Here is a 22,029-nt window from a genome sequence, read left to right on the forward strand (position 1 = left end):
TCCCACTCGAGTCATAAAATGTGTTAAATTTAAGGCTAATGCTGCTTTCTGCTTTTTGAATTTACATTTTGGCAATAACTACCTTCTTTGTTCAGTGTTAGAAGAAATGATCTAGGCTTAACCAAATAAGAAAACTGCCAAGTTCACAGATCAGTCATTGAAAGATGCCAGAATTAAATGAAAGTCTAGATATTGATTTTACAGAACATGCTAAGGGGAGATTCTGTGACATTACAGTTTCTTTGAGACTAAAATTCTTTTACAGTAATAGCTGTTCTTTGATGGTGATTGATGTGAGAAATTCAGGCTGTGGACCTTACCTCCCAGAATCTATGAAACTGGAATAAAGCCTGCTAGGAATCATGCATCCTGCCCTGACCTCTTCAACTGGCCAGCAACTGGTGTAGTTTGGGGTTTGTCATTTTATTTCAGACTTTTAAGAATCTTCGGAGTGGATTTAGTCTTTATTTTTAGCAAGGATAATGATGTTTATAAGGAAACATAAAAATATTTGAATATATATATGTACGTACAAACACATGTACACACAAATATTTTGAATAAATCAGTTTAATCTCGCTTTTGACTTTTGAATACAGATTTTTAAAATGTCCTAAATCCCGGTAGGTTGATATGACTAATGAATTTTAAAAATATAAGTTGGTGTCAGGAGGTTGATTTTTAATAAGCATTTACTAAGTTACATCCTTTGAGGAATAGACTCTGAATGTTGTGGGGAGACAAGTCTTAGTGCCATATCTTGCATATTCTAGTCACTCACTAAATATTTGTTGGATAGATGGTTGGATGAGTGGAGGAGGTTAGATGGAATATTTATTCTAATAATAGTAGTTGTAACTTTTTACTGAGAATTTAATATGCACTGTGTACTTTGGATGTCTTACGTTTTAATCCTTGCAATAATGCTATAGTAGTTACTGACTGACTTATCTCTATAGGATTTTCATACCTATTTTAGCTAATAGCATCTCCCTCTAACCAGAGTCTAACAATATTTAATAGGATCATATATAAAATACTGTTGTGATCACAAAATACTTGATTTTCTTTTTTATTAGTTTTAGTGGTAAAATGTTTTCAGCATTTCTTCATCTGTGAGTTTTTTTTAAAAGATGAACAAGTAGAGTCAGCATTTGCTAGGTACACCATACAGGTTGCAATCTCTGAGCATTCTCAATGAACTCAGTTTTATAAAGGTAGGCTAAGCCCTAACCGGTTTGGCTCAGTGGATAGAGTGTCAGCCTGCGGACTCAAGGGTCCCAGGTTCGTTTCTGGTCAAGGGCATGTACCTTGGTTGTGGGCACATCCCCAGTAGGGAGTGTGCAGGAGGCAGCTGATTGATGTTTCTCTCTCATCAATGTTTCTAACTCTCTATCCCTCTCCCTTCCTCTCTGTAAAAAATCAATAAAATATATTAAAAAAAAATAAAGGTGGCTAAAATGATAGATGGTATTATACAATATAAAATTACTTTGTCCCTAATAATTTTACTGGTTTTCAACATCCTTTTTATGTGTATTACAAGGATGGTGGGAAACCCACTGCTTTCCTGTTGAAGATTTATTATCATTAGTTTGCACAAAGTTTGAGTTCATAGTTTGCTGATTTATAATTGGCTTATGTTAGGTTTCTCTTAAACAGATCTCTCTGCTTGTTAAAAACCAATCTATATTCCTCTGATAGTGTGTACATATACATATTTTCTGGTAATTTGTATATATGTGTGCAGTAGCAAATTTGAATAGTTGAAGAGTAACCATAAAAACAGGAGATTAGAATTTAAAGTCAGCTGTTCTAAAATATGAGCCTTGTGATAGCAAAGACCTTATGTGTTTCAGTTTCATTTTCCCAGGGCCTGGCAGAAGTAACTAGCCTTCAAAGTCACTCAGCAAGTAAATACCTAGATGAATGTATTAAAGAGTGAACAAAAGAATTTGAAAATAGCAGAATTCTGGTGATTCTGGGCAGGGCTTTTAAATATTTCTGTAGTAACTAGTTTTTGTAGACATCATGTTTGATAGAAAATTATTCTAATTTATCAGACAGCATAATTTTTATTTTGGCCAGATTTAAATTGTTCCTTGGTATGTGAAAGTTTTTGATATGATTTTGGTAGAAAGGTCTTAGCGATTCTGATAAACGTTCCTTTTTAGGGAGGATGGAAGATTTTATTCCTCATGCTTATTAACTCAGATTTTAGGTTTATTGACTTCTGGTATAATTAATTTGGATATTTTAGGTTATTATTTGTATTTACCTTATAATATCGAGAATACTTTCTGTCTTAGAAGTGACTGTGTTGCTTGTATGTAGCCTTTTTGAAAAAAGCCCCACACTTTAAAAAATAATGTGTTCCTTAGAAATGACAAAATAGTCTGCTTTGCTCTTTCAAATTGTCTGCACTGAATAATAATAATAGAAAAAATTGGTTCTTCTTGAGTAATTTCAGCAGACAGGACATCTCTTTACTAGCTTGCAAGTTGGGATTCCTTGCTAAGATCCGCCCAGCCTGAGAATGTGTAAACCTCAAAGCTGGAGATAGTTCTAGAGACAGCTGACCTATTCATAGAACAATACTCTTTAGGGCAAATCAGGTAGGTTAATAAGCATTTAGAGCCATATTATGACAGTTTGGGAGGTGTAGAAGAAGTTGGTAATTTAAGGTTCTGCTGCTCAGTTTCCATTCCTTTAAGCATAATTTATAGAAAAATCCTTATTTACCCACAGTTTTATAGGATAAAGGAACCTGGTCAGCATTAATACATAAGCAGTCTTAAATATGGGTCAAGCCATGAAGCCTAAAAGTCTTTGCTATGGGACACTTGAATGCTTCTCAGATGGGTTGCAGCAGCACTTTTCCTCTCATTTCTATACTGTGGAGATTCTTCCAAGGGCTTGAGTACCACTCATGAGGGGGTTATATTTATGCTTTTATACTAGTAAATAAAATGTTCACTTTTATGTCTGTATTTCTCAGTGTACTCACTTTTCAGCAACACAGGGAGTCTTAAAACAGGAAAGGAAAGTTGTGTTTCAACCAGTTATGTGCATTGTAATCACCTGAGGAGTTAAAACAGAAAAGGAAGGCTGGTCCATACTCTCATTAAAAGTTAGAATGAAGCCCAGCCGGCATGGCTCAGTGGTTGAGCATCAGGAGGTCATGGTTCCTGGAGGAAGGAACCAGGAGGTCATGGTTCGATTCCTGGTCAGGGCACATGCCCAAGGTTGTGGGCTCCATCCCCTGTAAGGGGTGTGCAGGAGGCAGCCGATCAATGATTCTCTCTCATCATTGATGTTTCTATCTCTCCCTCTCCCTTCCTCTCTGAAATTAATAAAAATATATTTTAAAAAAGTTAGAATGAAGTAGAATTTTAGAATCACCTGCAGAATCGAAAACCAAAAATAGGAAGAAACACCCCCCCAAACAACAACAACAACAACAACAAAAAGAAAAACAAAACAATATAGGAGTCCCAGCTCAGGTCAATTAACTCTGAGTTTCAGAGGTTGGGTTCAGCATCAGTTTCTTTTTGTTTGTTTTGTTTTTAAAATACTGATGACTGTAAGACTCCTCTTCATTTAAGGCTCCTCAGGTCATTTTGATAAGCTGAGAACAAGTGCTGTTATAAAGCTCCGGAGTATGTGGGGTCATTTGTGACACTTTATAAACAAAATCTAATATAGGAGCATGTTTTTGTTTTGGACAACTATTAAGCTTTCCATATATCTATTTTTAAGTAAGAACAAGCAGCATGGCATCAATAAACAAGATTAATTAAAAGCGTTAGCACTGTTTTATGGATAGAAGCATGTGATTGGTTGGAGGCAGAAAAAAGACATGGAGCAGGACAGAAAGGGAACTTCTATGACAGAACGTGTGGCTTGTGAGAATAGTGCTGGTGATGATTAAAAGCTGCATTGCATTCTTGCAACTAATGGAGGTTTCCTGCTGATGCTACTTGACTTCTAGTGATTAGGGCAGGACAAATTTGACCTCTAGCACCATTCCCTATAGCCGTGATGGCGAACCTATGACACGTGTGTCAGAGGTGACATGCAAACTCATTTTTTTGGTTGATTTTTCTTTGTTAAATGGCATTTAAATATGTAAAATAAATATCAAAAATATCAAAAATATAAATCTTCTTTTTTACTATGGTCGCAAATATCAAAAAATTTCTATATGTGACATGGCACCAGAGTTAAGTTAGAGTTTTTCAAAATGCTGACACGCTGAGCTCAAAAGGTTTGCCATCACTGCCCTATAGTCTTGTCTTACTACCTCACCCTGTAACTCCACACTGAACTACTCCATGCACAAAGTGCTGCTTCTGCCACCTAGTTACAGGGATTTCTTCCAGACCTGTTGCCACTGCATTCTATCTGTTTCAGCCTTCTTATTATAAACACTTATGGGTCACTTAAAGTTACTCATTTATTGTGAGCTACTGTAACTAAAAGTACTTTGGGAGTCAGAAGTGAGATCACTTTTCTGATTTAACCTGTACGATTACCTGTTTCCTTATCTGTCAAATAAATGGGAAAGTAATATTACTGACTTCATAGAGTGGTTATAAAAATTATTTGAGTCATTGCATGCAAGATAGAGGACTGCTTGACATAACATAAATGATCGATAAATGTTTACCATTCATTCCTTCAGCAAATGTATTTTGAGTATCTTTCATGTGCCAGTACCTGTGGTAGGCACAGGTGAGTAAAGCATCTCTTCATGAGCAGAACATTGATTCAGTCACTTTTAAGTACCCATAATCTATGGAACATTTTTATGTATACAGTAAATTTCTGGTTATTTACATAGAATATTAAAAGCCCTTCCTGTATGTCAATTAGTTACTTTTGATCAGGGATTTCTTTTGAACATCTCTCAAGTTTGTAATATAATTCCACCACATTATTTTTGAACAAAAGAATTGAGATTTTTAGTGTATGTGAAATAGGAAGGCCATAAAATGTCGGATTGAAGAATGTCAGCTTAGTTTTGATAAAAACGGCATTTTTCCCCTCAGAATGCTTTATTTCATCAGATTATATTAAAATGGCAAGATCATATACACTGAGTGGCCAGATTATTATGACCACCTGAAGTTTGTAGGCAAATTAGCTATAATTTCGCACTGAAGTTGCTAGAGGGCCAGACCATTATAAATAGGGAAGCAGGTTGTTTACCACGACAGTAGAAGTGATTTTTTTTTTTCTGCTGAAGATATGGGTAAACAATGCGATTTAACAGCCTCAAAGGCTGGTAAACAACCTGCTTCCCTATTTATAATGGACTGGCCCTCTAGCAACTTCAGCATGAAATTATAGCTAATTTGCCTACAAACGTCAGGTGGTCATAATAATCTGGCCACTCAGTGTATACTCTAGTTGGAAATTATTTTAGTGCTCATCATTCCTTTCCTGAAGGCTTTTTATTTTGGACAGCCACAAATGCTAGAGAGAATTCATCCTTAAAGTGGAAAACTTCTTTCCTGAAACGATTATCTGTCCTAAGCTTGCCTTCTAAAACAGTGGTCCCCAACCTTTCAGACCTCGCGGATCACCGGTTGGCAACCGCTGTTCTAAGACACATCCTCTGGTGCCTCAGTATTTGGAAAGTGCTCATTGTGATTGTCCCTACTCGAGAGAAATTTTAATTCATTGAACTTGTCCTCCTCATAGGGTTTTAAGCTTTCTGTCTTATAATTACCCCTTTCTGTGTGTACTTATTCACACTCATTGATTTTGCCAGGTAGTTAAACCACGGTGCTTTTCCCATTTCTCATTTGGGTACTGACTTTTTGGTCATCGTAGAGAACTGAATATAACAGGTCAGCTGTGCTGCAAAATGAGATAATTTCTCTTGGAGCACTGTACTTCTGTTGATGCTGATAAAAGTTGCATTGACTATGGGCAGGCATATCAAGTTGCTGTGCTGTTTACATTGCCCCTCCTTCAATCCCTTTAAAATTCATTTTTGTTAAAATTGAGGCAGTTTTTAAATAGAAGACTTTTTGTTTGTTTTTAAATTTATACTCACCCAAGGATATTTTTCCACTGATTGATTATTTATTTATTTATTTACTTATTTTAGAGAGAGTGGAAGGAGGAGGGGGAGAGTACTATTCAAAGTGCTTTACATATATTAAGCACCTCATATATATACATATATTCGTGCACCGGTGGGGTCCCTCGGCATGGCCTGTGAGGATCGGGCCAAAACCAGCTCTCTGACATCCCCCAGGGGGTCTCAGATTGTAAGAGGGTGGTTCTCGGGTGACGCACCCCAGAATCAGGCCCCCTCCTCTCTGGTTCCGGGTGTGTCATTCGAGAACCTCAGCTGCCAAGTCACCACAGCTGAGCAGCTCCTGCACTGAGCGTCTACCCTCTAGTTGTTAGTGCCTGTCATAACTACCGGTCGGAGTGTCTGCCCCCTGGTGGTCACTGCGTGTCATAGCTACCTGTCGGATGGTTGCTTAGGCTTTTGTATATATAGATGGTTACTGTTACTGTGAACTTTTAATTGTCCAATGGAACAGTGGTTACCTCATCTTTATGGAAATATTACAGGAAATATAAGAATTGTTTATTTTATCCTTAGAGGTTATTTGGTGTATCTTTCTGGTTGAGGAAAATTAGGTAGTGCTGGAGTGTTGGTTTTTGCTTTGTGTTCTCTGTTGCCAATCCTCTTTGTTTTATGTTCCTGTTGGTGCTTCCTCTGACTAGTGAGATGCTCTGTTCAGGAACCATCTTGAGATGTTGAGAACTTGTAAGAGGAACAGTTCTGCTTTCAGACATTCAGATAATTGAAGTCTTTATTTCTGTCTTATTGATGGTTCTGTCAGGAAGTTAACAGGATCACTTCCTCTGTAATAATCTCAGGTCGAGGTGATATTGTTTGATTAGACTGAAGGAACTCCTGGATGCCAGATCCTCAGGGAGCCTTGACCTGAAAGGCTTGAGTGCTGCATGAGGATATTTTTGACATGTCTTCAAACTCGAGGAGTTTCAGATGTGCAATTAGACTATGTGCACTTTATTGTTTGTGTAAGGGTAAAGGAAATGATTTGTAAGAAATTTGGTTAGTCCTATTATATAATTTTGTGGTTTTTGAAACCCACTAGTATGATTTATTTTTTCTTTGAAATAAAGGAAATGTAAACTATAAGAATGGTATTTAAGCTCGTTTCTGTGTTTTCTTTTAGGTGGTATTAAAGATAATCAAACATTATCAAGAAGAAGGACAAGGCACTGAGGTGGTTCAAGGAGTGCTTTTGGGCCTGGTTGTAGAAGATCGGCTTGAAATCACCAACTGCTTCCCTTTCCCCCAGCACACAGAAGATGATGCTGACTTTGATGAAGGTAAGCATACTCATCTCAAATGTGTCTTTGCAGTACACACAAATGGTTATTAAATATAATTCCCACTATAACATTTGATTATTAATACAATTAATAATAATCTATCAGGGTGGCCTAGTTCACTTGATTTCTGAGATTTTTTAAAAAATTATACAAATTCTCTGAAATGAGGATGCATATAAAAAACTTTATTAGTTTGGCCTTTACTTACTTGGAATTTGTGATTCTTATTTTAGTAGTTTGGATAGGAGCTTTACATTGTGAAGCACAGGGATCATCATTATGTGTCCATCCATTTTTTTCTATGGTATTTTGACAATGTTTATGAAGAGATGAGCTGAGCTCTCTGTTTCAGAAAGATTCTTTTCGAGCATTTCAGTTTTGTGCTACAGGTATAATTGCTTTGTTGGCAAAGGCTAATAGTTAAAAACTCACCAAAGGCCAAGGGCGATAATCTAAAGATTTTTAAAAAATCTAGTGGAAAATAATCTCCCAGACAGTGATGTTGAATATCTTTTTATATGTTTCTTGGTTATTTGTATGACTTCTTTGGAGAAATGTTTATTCAAGTTCTTTGCTCATTTTATAGGAGTGTTTTTTTGTTCTTGAGTTGAATGAGTTCTTTTTCTGTTGCAAAATATTAATACCTTATCATATATATGGTTTGCAAATATTTTCTCCCATTTCATAGATTGTTTTTTCATTCTGTTGTTTCCTTTGCTGCATAGAAGCTTCTTGGTTTTATGTAATTCAACTTATCTATTTTTGCATTTGGTATACTATTTAAGAAATCATTGTTGAGCAAGCACTGGGCTAGCACTTGATGTTTATTTTTATTTATTTATTTTAAAAAATACGTTCTTTATTATTTATTCTTTTTAGAGAGAGGAAGGGAGAGGGAGAGGGAGAGGGAGAAACATTGATGTGAGGGAGAAATATTGATTGATAACCTGGGTATGTGTCCTGACTGGGAATCAAACCTGAAACCTTTCTGTGCACAACGCTCAACCAGCTGAGCGACACTGGCTAGGGCAATGTTTATTTTCTCATTGATTTCTACCTCCCTGTGTAGGAAGCACGTGCCTTGGCTTCATTTTATAGGTGAGGAAACTGAGGCCCAGAGAAGGGGCAACCTTCTCAAGGCTTTGCAAGCACCAACTGGCCCACCAGCTTCAGGGAAGGATCTTTTCTTCTGCCTTCTCCCTTATGAAAGTAAAATACTCACTAACTATTTCATAATTTTAGTGATTATGTATTTTGAGTTGCTTACCTTTTTCTTTTTTTAAATTAAAAATTTTGTTTTTGTGCCTCAGGTAAAGTATAAATTTTAAATCTATGATCCAACAGTGAGATGTTTTAAATTAGGGGTTGGCAAATTAGAATTCTTGGACCTACTTTTACATGTAACATTTTATTGGAACACTGTCATATCCATTCATTTCTGTATTTTCTGTGGCTGCGTTCCTGTTACAGTGGGGTAGTTGAGTACTTGAGACAGAGACCATATGGGCACCAAGTCTGAATTTTTAAATGTCTGACCCTCTAAGAAATATTGACCAGCTCTTTTTTATATATAGTTTTTTCTTCTTTTCCTTCATTAGATTGAAGAATAAGGTGGTAGTTCTCTCTTTTCATCACAAATTGATGACCTTTTGTTTGTTGTTTATTTCTTCTACGTGTTTCCCTTAACATTGACTGAGTTCAGAATGTATTGTGGGCACTGTAATTAAAATGTTGCTATTACTGGATGTTTGTTTTACTGGTACATCTGGAAAGTATAAGAATAGGTAGTGTTTGCTTTAATTTAAATCCTTTTTGCCTTTAAGAAAACCCCCATATATTGAATTGCCGCTGCTTAGGGGAACTGTCTATATATAGATAATAGGGAAGAAAGGCAATGAATTCATGGTTGCAGACTTGTGATCAGATATTGTGGAAAGGAAATGGTGTGAGGCCTATAAACTTGGGTGGGAATCGAAGCTCTTTACTTATTAGGATCTCTATGACACTGAATAATTTCACTTCTGATCAGATTTTTTTTCTGACTTCGTAATATCTTTCATTGATTTAGTACATATTGTTCTTACTGAGTACTGGAAACATAGCTGAAGGATAATTTCCTTATAAGATTATTAACATTTTGGAGAGTGCTACCTTAGATTATGTTCAATAGATTGATCAAAATCAAGGAAACTTGGGGCATGAAGCTTTTCTCTTTTTGTTTCTGCCATGAATTCACATTTTGTTGTTGAACATGTGATAAACTCTCCTTTGAGTGGTTTAAATCTTGGATACACTTTTATATAACAGAATTCACTTTTCCAGTTGCAAGTAAGATAACTTGCTCACATTAGAAAATATAGGCTTAAAAAAATGAGGAGAAAAACTCATATTAAATTTCCCATTAGGGGGCACTATTATCAAGCTTAGGAGAAGTAGAGACTAATTTGTTTTCTCAGACATGCAACCTGAGGCTTGCTAAAAAGGAAAAATATTTTCATCTGATAAGATTCAGATACTGTTTTATACAACTGAATTCCTTAAATATGTTATAAAGTGCACTGAATTAAACACAGATCCAATAACTCACTGTCTTGTTTTTCAGCAGACTAAATCAATTTAATATTGCAGGTGATATAGGAAGCCTACTTTATTCTGCATCAGAGCCAAATCCATAATTTTCATATTTGGAGCGGACAAATTTTTTATTTTGCTTTCTTTAAGTCAGCCCAAAGGATGATCCTTGACTTTAAATAAGTTTCCTTCCAAAATGAAGCATGGAGACTGTATTTTACTACGAAAAAATGCAGTTAGGGGAATGAATTGATGTCTTATTCAGATAGTATTAATGTGTGCAAGATTGTAATTACTAAAATAATTCCACACAATGAAGTAATATATATACAAAAATATATAAAATGAACAGAGTAGCTTTTTTGTTCCTTTTTAGGTACTTGAAAATTATTTTCTTTTTTATTACTTTGGTGTTAGAGTAAGAAATACTGCTGACTGCTGTACATAATTGTTTTATCATTAAGCTTCCAAAAGAAAAGCAATGGTGAAGAGTCTTAAACAGATTTTTCAAAGGCTAAAATGTGAGTTGGCAAAAATGTAATTAAAATAAAATGTATTCAGCGTAATTTTTCACAGCATAGGTGTTGTTTTTTGTATCACAGGGTTCAGCGAGAGAAGGTTTGTGTAGTTATATTATTTGCAATACTTTCTATATAAGTAAGTTATATTTTAAGTTGGAAAAAAATTTCTGCTTAATTACTTCCTGAAGACTCACCTTTCTTAGTTTGCCTGCAGTCCACACCCAGTGCAAAACTGCTTGAAACATAGCTGATGCTTACTATTTTGGCTTTGTATTGCTTTTGAGTTCAGCGAAGTGTTGAATCAGGATAGAGAAAGCTTTTCATATTTTTTTAGACAGATGGGTACATTTTGTGAAAAGACATGATGTTTACTTATTATTTTGTATTATCTTCTATCTGTATGGATCAGTGAGCATTGTGATCTGTTTGACAGAATCTTTTTTTTTTTTAATCCTGTTTCTGGTCCTGTCAGGTTCCTCAGTTGGTTAGAGTGTTGTCCCCATATACCAAGGTTGCAGGTGTGATCCCCGGTCAGGGCACATACAAGAATCAATCAAGGAATGCATAAATAAGTGGAACAACAAATCAGTGCCTCTCTCTGTCTCTCTCTTTCTCGCCCTCCCTTTTACTCTCTCAAATTAATAAATAGAAAATTTTAAAAATTTTGTTTATTTTATTGCATTTTTATAAAAAAGCTTTTCTTGGTAGAAATATTGGATAAATTGGATAGTTTTGGAGTGTTTTGAAACATACTGGATAAGTAGGAACATGTTTACTTTGTGACCTCAAATCATTAAGTTGGAGGTATGATAAAATGGTTCAAATATCTCAGAAAAAATATTTTAGTAATTCATTTCAGCTTTTTCCAGCAAATTACATATGAGTAGGTGGTGAAAAAGACACAAAGGTAAGAAATTCTGGTTACTGCGTTGAAAGATTTTAACTGGGGGAGACAAGTGTATAAATAAAGAATTGGGAAACAGAATTGATACAAGTCTAGAGTGAGGAAAGAAACAAAAAATGATGGGGATATCCAGCTATGAGCTACTAATTCTTCTTGGAGTGCTTTGGGGGGGGGGGGGGGGGGAGAATGGGGTAAAGTGTGATTTTGTAGGGGAATGTCAATTGTATTTTTAAGTATTTTTAAAGGAAGTTATGTCTTGTGAGATATGTATAATTATTCCCATTTCTAGTCCCTCAAATAACACAATCATCTCTAGAAATAAAGAATAAACTCTGTAATATAGATTCAACTTGTCATTCTTACTGTTGAGATAACTTTTTTGACAGTATTTTTCAAATTTGTTGCCGATTTTATATTCAGTAGAAAAGTTGTTTTCTAGGTCTGGGCTCTTGATCTATGAAGGGACTCATGACAAGAACTTAGTAACACGTTTATACAAGCTTGGGACCCATGCTGCACTTAGCTGTATTTAAATATTTAGTATATATAACATTGTGTAGGCCAGTAACTGGAGAGAATCTGTACACTGAATTAGGCTATAATTCTGGAAACTGATCTCTGTTGTTTTTCATGATAGTATTTTGAAAATGTTAAATCATTCACATTTAATGATTTATCATAGGGCAATGAACTTTAGACTATTGCTTGCTAAACTTATTTTGATTGATTTAAAACTAACTTAGAACCTTAAACTTACTTTGTATGATCAGTTTTTGGTTTACTAAGGTGATTAGAATACAAGAAGTAAAATCCAAATATGAAGCATCAACTCCAGTATTTTTATGCTTTTTTGTTCTTTTTTTGGGTGTCTTAAGATAAGAGTAGGAACAAAGTCTAGCTTCATTTTGAAAGCTTGGAAACTATTTTTGCGTTTACCTCATGTTTTAAAACTTAGGGTTTTCTTTTGTTTTAAATAAGTTTAGAAACTCTTGTGCATGGAAAATGTGGTCAAGGTAAAGAATTTTCTGCTTAAAGAAATTAAAGCGCTTTACACTATACCTTCCCTTGGTCCCTAAAGCGTAAGTGCTATGGTTTGGAAAGAAGCCAAGTAAAACCTGTTCAAATTTTGTGCAGACTTAAAGTAATACTTTAAGATTTGAAAATTACAGGTGGCTATAGTACTTAAATAGTATTTAAAATTCCAAAGTTTCCCAAGTCTAAAAATGTAATACTTAAATTACTATTCCCAGTGGTTTAAATTTTAATTAAATAAAAATTGTCCTAGTTTTGAACAACAACAACATTATGTATAGATAATTGAATTTACTTCTAAACTTTAAGATAATAACCATTAAAAATGAACTGTTTGGCACTAATTAAAATGTCAAAAAGCCACAGTTACAGTGTGTGACCAAAGATCTTTGCTATTTTTTTCTTCTTCAAAAATTGTTCTAACCAACACAATTTAAGCTTGCTATCTACTTTACCCAGAAGTGCTACCAAGCTTCACTCCCCAATTAAATACATCAACTAATGTGCAACTTTTGTAGATTGATAGGTTAATTATAATGAAATATGATGTTATGGTGTCAATACTGAGTTTTCCAAAGTGCCCTTTATATTAAGAGTGGTACTTTAGTCACGCTAATGAAGTATTCTCTTTGTTTTATATTTCTCACTAGGTGAAAATTTCATATCTCTTGGAACTTTCACCTGTTTGAAATTACTCTTCATGGTTTACCTATTATTAGTTTCAGAGGTGTTTTCATACCTTTATCTCTATTTCACCATGAGGACTTTTTGCTGTTTTTTAAAATTATTTATTTATTTATTTATTTAGTTTTAAGGGGAGAATGATGATTTTTATTTTCTTTTTAAAATATATTTCATTGGCTTTTTTACAGAGAGGAAGGGAGAGGGATAGAGAGTTAGAAACATTGATGAGAGAGAAACATTGATCAGCTGCCTCCTGCACGCCCCCTACTGGGGATGTGCCCGCAACCAAGGTACATGCCCTTGACCGGAATGGAACTCGTGACCCTTGAGTCCGCAGGCTGACGCTCTATCCACTGAGCCAAACCGGTTAGGGCTGCTGTTTTTTTAATCAATAATTTTTGTGAGTACATTTTAGATGCTTTCTGATATATTTGAAAACAAAGGCAATATTTATTTTGACTTAAGTAACAATAGAATGGCATAGGTTTATAATGCAACCCTGCATCTCCACCCTACCCTCACCCCCATTCACGTTCACCCTTTGTTTTCTCTAATACTTAACCTACGGACACTTTACTATACATAAAGAAACCCTTTCTTCCATGCTTGATTGGTGGGAGGATCATAATATTATTCCAGTGGTCTTTGCAGAAATGTACTTGTCTTGTTTCTGTTTTGCAGAATTGGGTAGGAGATACCTTGTAGAGACATCTTTTGGGGGCAGGTTTATAACTCCCACCAGTAATTGGCTGTAAGAGCCCGGCAGCACAGTCCTGTTTGGGGCTCTGGACTTGTGGCATGCTGTTAACCACAGTAGGCAGCAGTGGCCGCAGCAGCCCCGTTCCACAAATACCAGTTGTCCCCAAGCCACTATAGCTGGTTCATCTGCTCTCACTTTTCACCTTTTCTTTTCTTTATTCCTTTGTTATCTATTCATTAAATCAATATTTCTGTGGGAACTACGTGCCAGGCATTTCCACTGGTCATAGCATACCTATATCTCTGCTAAGGCTGTTTTTTGAAATGCTCATTATTTAAACAACTTAGCTGTTCTAAGCAGTATATTTGGATAGAAACATGGGAAGATTTGTTAGCACATTATGTTAGTGAAGTCAAATTATTAGTATAAAGTGGAGATTATGCAGCTATTCAGGTGAAACATATTTTTGTGTAGTTGGAGAATGATTTGATTTACAAATGTATATATGCAAATCTATACATCTCAAAGTTTGCAATTCAAAGTGATTCCATTCCTTTGTAAAGTAATTTTGTTTCTAAAAATTATTCATCATGTTTTCATTTTCATATTAGGAATATTTTGTTTTTATTTTTTAGCTCACTTGGCAGTGACTTCCAAAAGTTTAAAGTTTCTTTGTCAGTAATTGAATTTGTAAGTAAATGTACTCAGTTTTTAAAGTATATTACCAAAATTCTTAAGGTAATATGAATTATTTCTACTTAATTTTATTTTAAATTTATTATTTTTTTAATCCTCACTCGAGGACATGCCTAAAGAGAGGAAGGAGGGGTGTGGGGGGAGACGAGAGGACACATGCCTAAAGATAGGGAAGGGGAGTAGAGGGGAGGGAAGAAGAGGGGAACGAGGGGAGGGCAGGAGAGAGGAGGAGGAGAAACAGTGATCAGTTGCCTTCTGTATGGTCCCCATCTCCCTGACTGGGGACCGAACCTACAACCCAAATGTGTGCCCCTACCCAAATGGAACCGGCAACCTTTCGGTGCACAGGATGATGCTCAACCAACTGAGCAACTCTGTCCAGACTTTGCTTACATTTACAATTTCTTCTTTTCTTCCTCTTACCACTCCCACCATTACTACACAGATAAAACAAAAACATTAAAGAGATTCAGTGCTAGAAGAGAGTGAAAGGTGTGAAATGAGGTAATGTAATACCTTGATGGATATTAGCCTTTTCTCTGGTGATAAAATGGGGCATGGGATGGTATAGACATAACATGAACTATAAAAATCACTGTAAGCCTTACCTGGGTTACTTCCCTGCTCTTTAGGAGATACTTGACATAACTAACAAAGAGATTGATGTTTTGTCACAATCCAGATTTGTGTTTCCAAATTGTCTCCTCAAACTATGGGCAATCTGGTAAAAAATTATAGTAGCCAGTTCTGTATATATGGACATGATGCCTGTACACATATACCATTATAGCTCTCATTGAGAAAATTCCTAAAATCATTCATATATACACAGATCTTGCAAACTTTCTGAAAGGTATAATAGGAAGGAAATTTAGACTGAGTTCAGGCGAAAGTTCTCTTAAAGTTGGCTGACCACTGATTGTAACAATGGGTCTCTCCAGCCTCAGTTTTCACTTTTGCGGAGTAAACCACAATAGGAACTTCCGTGATTCTTTTTATACTAAGAGTGTGTGTGTGTTTTAATTGATTTCAGAGAGGAAGGAGAGGGAGAGAGAGATAGAAACAACAATGATATGAGGGAATCATTGATCGGCTGCCTCCTGCACATCCTCCACTGGGGATTGAGCCAACATCCCAGGCATGTGCCCTGACTGGGAATTGAACTGTTATCTCCCGGTTCACAGGTTGACACTCAACCACTGAGCCATGCTGGCTGGGCTGTGATTCTTTTTTATTTTATCTTCACCTGAGAACATGTTTATTGATTTGAGGGAGAGAGAGATGTGAGAAACATCTATTGACTGCCTCTGATATGTGCCCCGACTGTGATCGAACCCATAGCCTTTTGGTGTATGGGATGATGCTTCAACCAACTTAGCCACTCGGCCAGGATGGAACTTCTATAATTCTTTTAGGAGGTGGGAAACTGAGGCCCAGAGAGGCCCAACTCTAAAATTAGTGGCAAATCCTGAACTAGAAACCCTACAATTTAGAAGGGTTGTCAGTAATCCCAGTATTTTGTCAAAATCACTGAGTGAGTGATACAGATGCCTGCAGTTGTGACTTGTAGGCATGATATATTAACTTAAAAGGCTATTTTTTGGTGTTATCATTTAGTATCAGCACAGTTGGAATTAAATGATTGTTAAATTTAAGACTGGACTTAAGAAAGTTTCCTAAGTTTGAATGTATATACACCAGGTATTAAAATAAAAAATAAAGGGCAATTCTAGTTTTCAGTTCAACAGAAGTTAGTGGTAGTTAAGTATAAATAGCTCAGATACTCTAAACCCAATTATATACTGCAAGTTAACACAGCTTCTGGTATTTTGTTACATGGAATAAAGAAACTAATTGAAAATGTAGATTGATCTGGGTAGGTTCAGGAGAAAAGTGTATTCTTATTAAAGGCCACTGAATGTAGTTATAAGCAGTTTGAGTAGATGGTTTAATCCGATTTAAGAAATCAATGTCTGATTGATGACACGGGAAGAGTTTGTAGAATCCATTGCTGTGCAGATGACTTAGACAGTACTGATAAATCTGGTCATGTGGATTTCCTTCCTTACACAGTATGGTTAGTGGTATGTTGTGCAGTGCTTCCAATCTGCTGTGACTGCCATCTGCACAAGCAGAGTGAACGAGAAGGGAGCATGGAAAGGAAATGGATCAGTTAGTTGTAAGGAATCTGTGAACACTAGGTGCCACTCATGAAACACTGAGCAGTTAATGATTTTCCTTTGTAACCAGTACAACTAGCTGTCTGTAACTGGGAGGTGTGCAAGTTGTACACAGTTCACCTTTTCAGATATCTTGGTACCTATGGTTGAGACCAACTGGGGAATCCAGGGACAGTAACAATGATTAAGCTTCCATTTTATTTTTCCCTATTTTTTTGTTGTAATCTTTTTATTGCTTCAGTATTTGGCACCATTGTTGAGGTAGATTTGATAATCACAGTATTTTTACTTTGCCTAAATGGAATCTTTTTGGAAACAAATTATGATATAAAACAAATTTTCTGAGAAACATTTAAATACTTTAAAAAAATCTTAAAGTTGTAACCAACAGGGAACCATATGATGGAGAATTTGTGTATGAATAAGAGGACATGACTGGCAGAATCTAACCTGTATTCCTTTGTCACTGGATAAATCTCATTTCAATCTGAGGTTTATAACTTGTAAAATAGTTCTTTTTGTGTGCATATGGTTACCTTCTTGAGGTAAACATGTGAACCCTATAAAACTGTGTTAACTATGAATCATCTGGTACCTCCTTAGAAATTAACATAACCTTATATAGATGACTAATAATACAAAGCCATTGTGGTTTCTGTGGTTTTTACCAAGCATGGCTCCAGTTCTAAAACATTTAAAATGAAACCTGCTCTCTTTAAAAATGTTTTTAGACAAAGAATTGTCTTATCAGCAAACTTCAGTAACTTAAGCAGATCCATAACTGGGGGGAATTAATAGCAGAGAGTTTTTGTTGACACCAGGAAGTAGATTAAGTAGTGCAATTGTGGTAATGAGTACCATATATGATAAGCCTGAGCCACCTGGGTTTTATTAGGCTGCTTGATACTTTGATCACAATATTATTTCAAGGCTTGTCTATTTAAATTGCTAAGTTTTCTTGTCATCTTTGTGATTTAGATCATAGTTTCTTTCACTGCAAAGAGATTTAAAAAAAAAAAAAAGGAAAAGAAAGGCTCTAGCCAAGTCAAAAATTCTGCATAGGTACAACTTAACAACTAAGCAAGTCGTCATAGAATGAGAAAATCTGTTAAACATAAAATGAAAAACTGAAAGTATAGCAGTTGAATATCAAGTTCTTCTGACCTTGCTTCTCTTTAGTTTTTGCTTGAATCATAATCACACTTTTGTTTATCATGTGGTAATGGAGTACTATAAGGATGTTGGGTATAATTATTGTTTGGTATTAATATATACACTTAAAATATATATTTCATGTTTTGAGAATATAGTATTGCTATCGGTTTCCCTTTAGTTGATATTAAGTGGTTTTGATGAACATCTTTGAGAATTTATGGAAAGATTTTTAACTACTTCACCCATAATGAATGAATTATACTAATCACAGAATTTAATTTGTTTGATAAATCATCCTGCTTTGTCTTTGAACTTGAAATTTTATACTTTAGTTAGTCCAAAATAGATGAATGAAATTTTTAGTCATCAAAATCAACAGACTTTCCGCTAATTTTCTTTACTATAGAAGTAGTGTTTTACAGGTATTTAATGGCATCTTTGTTATGTATTTAAGCAAATGTTTTAGTTTGGGAAAATAAATTTTCATTTTGACTAGTAAAGGAAGGACAGGGAATATTTAATAATTTAAGATGTTAAATTACTGCTAGCATAATGATAATCATTATTAAGTGCCATTTTGAATAATACATGTAAAATGCTTTGTAGATTTATTCGCATACTCATTAATTTTCAGTTTTGATTTTTGAGTACTCTTACAACTGTTGTAATTTGGCTAGAAGTTTCCATGTCCCAGTGTAACTTTTAAATCTTGTTAAGGGCTAACTTAAGATGGTCTTTTTTTAAATAATGATTTGCCCTTGGCAGTGAAACAACAGCCTTTTTGTTTTCCCTGATAAGAAAAAGAAAAAAAGTATTAAAAATAGGAAAAGATTTGAACCTTGGAAAGATTGTTTACCAAGAATTTGTAACATTCTTATTTTTTGAAAATAAGGTAGTAGCACTTTAAGTTTTAGAGGTATGTGAACACTCATTGATTTAGGCAAGATGAACTCATGTAAGAGGCAGAGGGATAGATTTAGGAACAAGCATGTGGTACAAGCATAGAGAAATGAGAAGATACGTTGATTACAGCAAAGAGTTAGTTTAGGGGAATGGTCTGAAATAATAACAGGGTCAGATTACGGAAGGCTTTGATGCTTGGAAAAGAAGCTTAAAACTTGAAGCAGTTGTGAGTTATCCTAGGTTCCCCAGCAGAGGTGTGATAGTATAAAATCAATATTTCGTGACTAGTGGCAGGAAAAACAGGCAGATAATGAGGGTTTGGATGAAATATGGATAGTAGCAATAAGAATTGAAAAGGTGAATACTAGAGAGAGATATGGAAGAAATGGCAAAAGATTGAGTTCAAGGGTATATACACATTTTGAGGGTTTGGCTTCATGTATCAAATAATTTTAATATCTGACATATTCTAGGAGAATTAAATTCCTGTTTGTCATCCCTTTCCCTCTTGAATCACTGTGAAAAGCACTTGTTCTGTGATAACGGGATGTGTGGCAGAGCAGATGGGTATAGAAAATGTAAGCTGTTGATAACCACCAGGGGGATTCCTGCACATTTACTGAAATATTAAATATTTAAGATTTTAAATCAGGGAGCCGCTTGGACCATTTTGAAAGTACATACGTGGTTTGGAATAGTCATACACACACACACACACACACACACACACACACACACACACACACACTGATATTTTTAGGGCGGTCTTAAGAAAGAGAATTAATCTTTATTATAAAGCTCCAATGGATAGAACTAAGATTGCTAAAAATAGAAATGAGTGAAGTAAATGTACTTCACTTCATTCTTCCAGCAGAATAGTCCATTCATGGGTGGGTTTCCTTAGGCTGTTGTGCCCCATCTTAAGGATAGTTTTTGCAACTTGTTGGATTCATTCGTTTAGCAGAACCTTGCCAGCTATATTAGGGACTTTGCCAGATAGTGGAGAACATGATGAATACGTGGAGGAGAGAGACAATAATATATAGTTAAACAAATAAAATATTTGCAACTTGTGCTAAGTACTGTGGAAGAAATAAACAGATGCCTTAATGGGTGTTGCCCCACCTTAAACAGGTCCCTCAGAGAGTCTCTAGTAGATATATTAACCGATGGATATAGTGAATTTATTTGAAGTGAAGGATAAGAAAGAGCTTCTGTGTGAAAAACTAGGAGTAGAAGCAAAACAAGTGCACAGGCCACTCCTGAAATGGGAATGAGCCTGGCATTGTTTGGCAACTCTCAGAAAGCTAGTTTGGGTGAATAAATCCTGCTAAATGAGACATTAAAGAAAGGGCTGTGTCTTTCAGAGCCTTATAGGAGTTAGGGCAGCCGTGGGCAAACTACGGCCCGCGGGCCGTATTCGGCCCGTTTGAAATGAATAAAACTAAAAAAAAAAAAAAAGACCGTACCCTTTTATGTAATGATGTTTACTTTGAATTTATATTAGTTCACACAAACACTCCATCCATGCTTTTGTTCCGGCCCTCCGGTCCAGTTTAAGAACCCATTGTGGCCCTCGAGTCAAAAAGTTTGCCCACCCCTGAGTTAGGGTCTTACTCATTAAGGCAGCAAGAGACTACGGAACTCAAGGGCTTTAAGTTATATGTAGTAAACTAGCTGAATTGATGACTATCATGCTCTTTATAATTCTGTAACTTAATCAGGACTTTCTTCTTGGTATTGCATTTGAAATATTTATGGGAACTGAGCTTGGTTTATTTTTTCCAAGAAAGTTTATCCATGCTACTAGATAACCTTCATAAATAAATTTTTCTGGTGTCTCTTTTTTTGTTATTTTTAAAATTTGGGTATATGTTATATATTATGTGCCTTAATATGTAACTTTTCATACAGAAGGACATTTGCTTTACTTATATACTATACCATCTTCAATATACTTTTGTGTATCTGAGATCATGCAGGTGGATTAGGATCCATTTCTGACAGAATACCAATCAGATGTTGGAGAACATTCATAGTAGCTCATCAGCATTTCAGTATCAGAAATATTTGGTATAGCAGTTAACTTTTTCTGGGGTGATGCAGTGTTACTGGCATAGTTCTTTTCCACTGCAAAGTGCCTTTTGAATAGAGGAACTCCCTGGAATTTTACATTTAGGGTAAATACAACTTTGACCACTGTCACAGAGTATGCTACCAGTGCGAGAGCTACATATTGGCACACAACCTATGAACTTATTTAAGAGACGAAGAAAAAAAAATGCTTGAAATAATTTACTTTAAAATAGCCTTAACTAGCTTCTCTGGTCTCTCTTGGATGTTTGAAATATTCCAGCTTTAAAGTATCAAAGTTAAGAAACTAGGAAAAGATATATTGAAGTTTTAGGGGACATTCCTTGGACTTCCCTTTTATGCAGCTCTTAAACTTTATTTGAGTATTGGCTCCAAGGATCTCTTCATGTTTGTGGACTATCCTCACTCTTCTGTGTATGGCATAAAACAGCAACTGTACATCAAGAGTTTAATATCAGTAAAATAAATAGTTTTACTAGTTATTAGAGCAGTATCAGGCTTTCTTTTTCCTTTATCTTCTTAACTGGGAAAGATCTTTACAAAGTAAAAGCCTTGAAAGTTAACCACTGGGAGGCAATGCTCTCAATGTTGTCATTTTCATCCTTAGTGTTTATTATACTGGTAACGATAACATTACAACCACAGTCGTAATTGCTAACATTTATTGAGCACTTGCCATGTGCCAATCCTTGTGCTGAGCACTTAATATGCATTCATTTAATTCTGTGGCTACTTTATGAAGTAAGTACTATACTGTTGTTTCAGGCAGTATGTGGTTATAACCAAATGGTTGGTATAGGAAATGATTTCAGAAGAGAAGTCACTTCAGCACTAGGTTAAACTAGTGGAATTTGAGCTGCATATTGAAGATGTGGTTCCTACATCTCTCTCTGAGCTTATCTTTTGTACTGCTAAGGAAAGTATCAGCTGTACTAAGCCATTTTGTTCTGTCTTGTTCCTGGATGGTATCCTCCTTCTTCACCCCTGCTGATTAACTCCTTATATTTTCAGGACTCAGTTTATCCTCAGACATGCATCCCCCTTCTCCCCTCCACGCTGCTAAGGATATCAGCTGTACTAAGCCATTTTGTTCTGTCTTGTTCCTGGATGGTATCCTCCTTCTTCACCCCTGCTGATTAACTCCTTCTTATTTCAGGACTCAGTTTATCCTCAGACATGCATCCCCCTTCTCCCCTCCAC

At 35.6% G+C, this 22,029-nt stretch overlaps 1 protein-coding gene across 2 annotated transcripts in view; it reads left to right on the forward strand.

Moving 5' to 3' along the window:
• The window catches only part of EIF3H (eukaryotic translation initiation factor 3, subunit H), an 88,193-nt gene that overhangs the window by 10,492 nt on the left and 55,672 nt on the right, over nt 1-22,029 (forward strand). For both annotated transcript variants that reach the window (XM_014547863.1, XM_005857817.2), the window contains exon 2: nt 7,230-7,386. In XM_014547863.1, coding sequence (XP_014403349.1) covers nt 7,230-7,386 — 157 coding nt within the window. The remainder of the gene's footprint in view (nt 1-7,229; nt 7,387-22,029) is intronic.

This window comes from Myotis brandtii, unplaced genomic scaffold, assembly GCF_000412655.1.
Source record: "Myotis brandtii unplaced genomic scaffold, ASM41265v1 scaffold1137, whole genome shotgun sequence".
Lineage (NCBI taxonomy): Eukaryota > Metazoa > Chordata > Mammalia > Chiroptera > Vespertilionidae > Myotis > Myotis brandtii.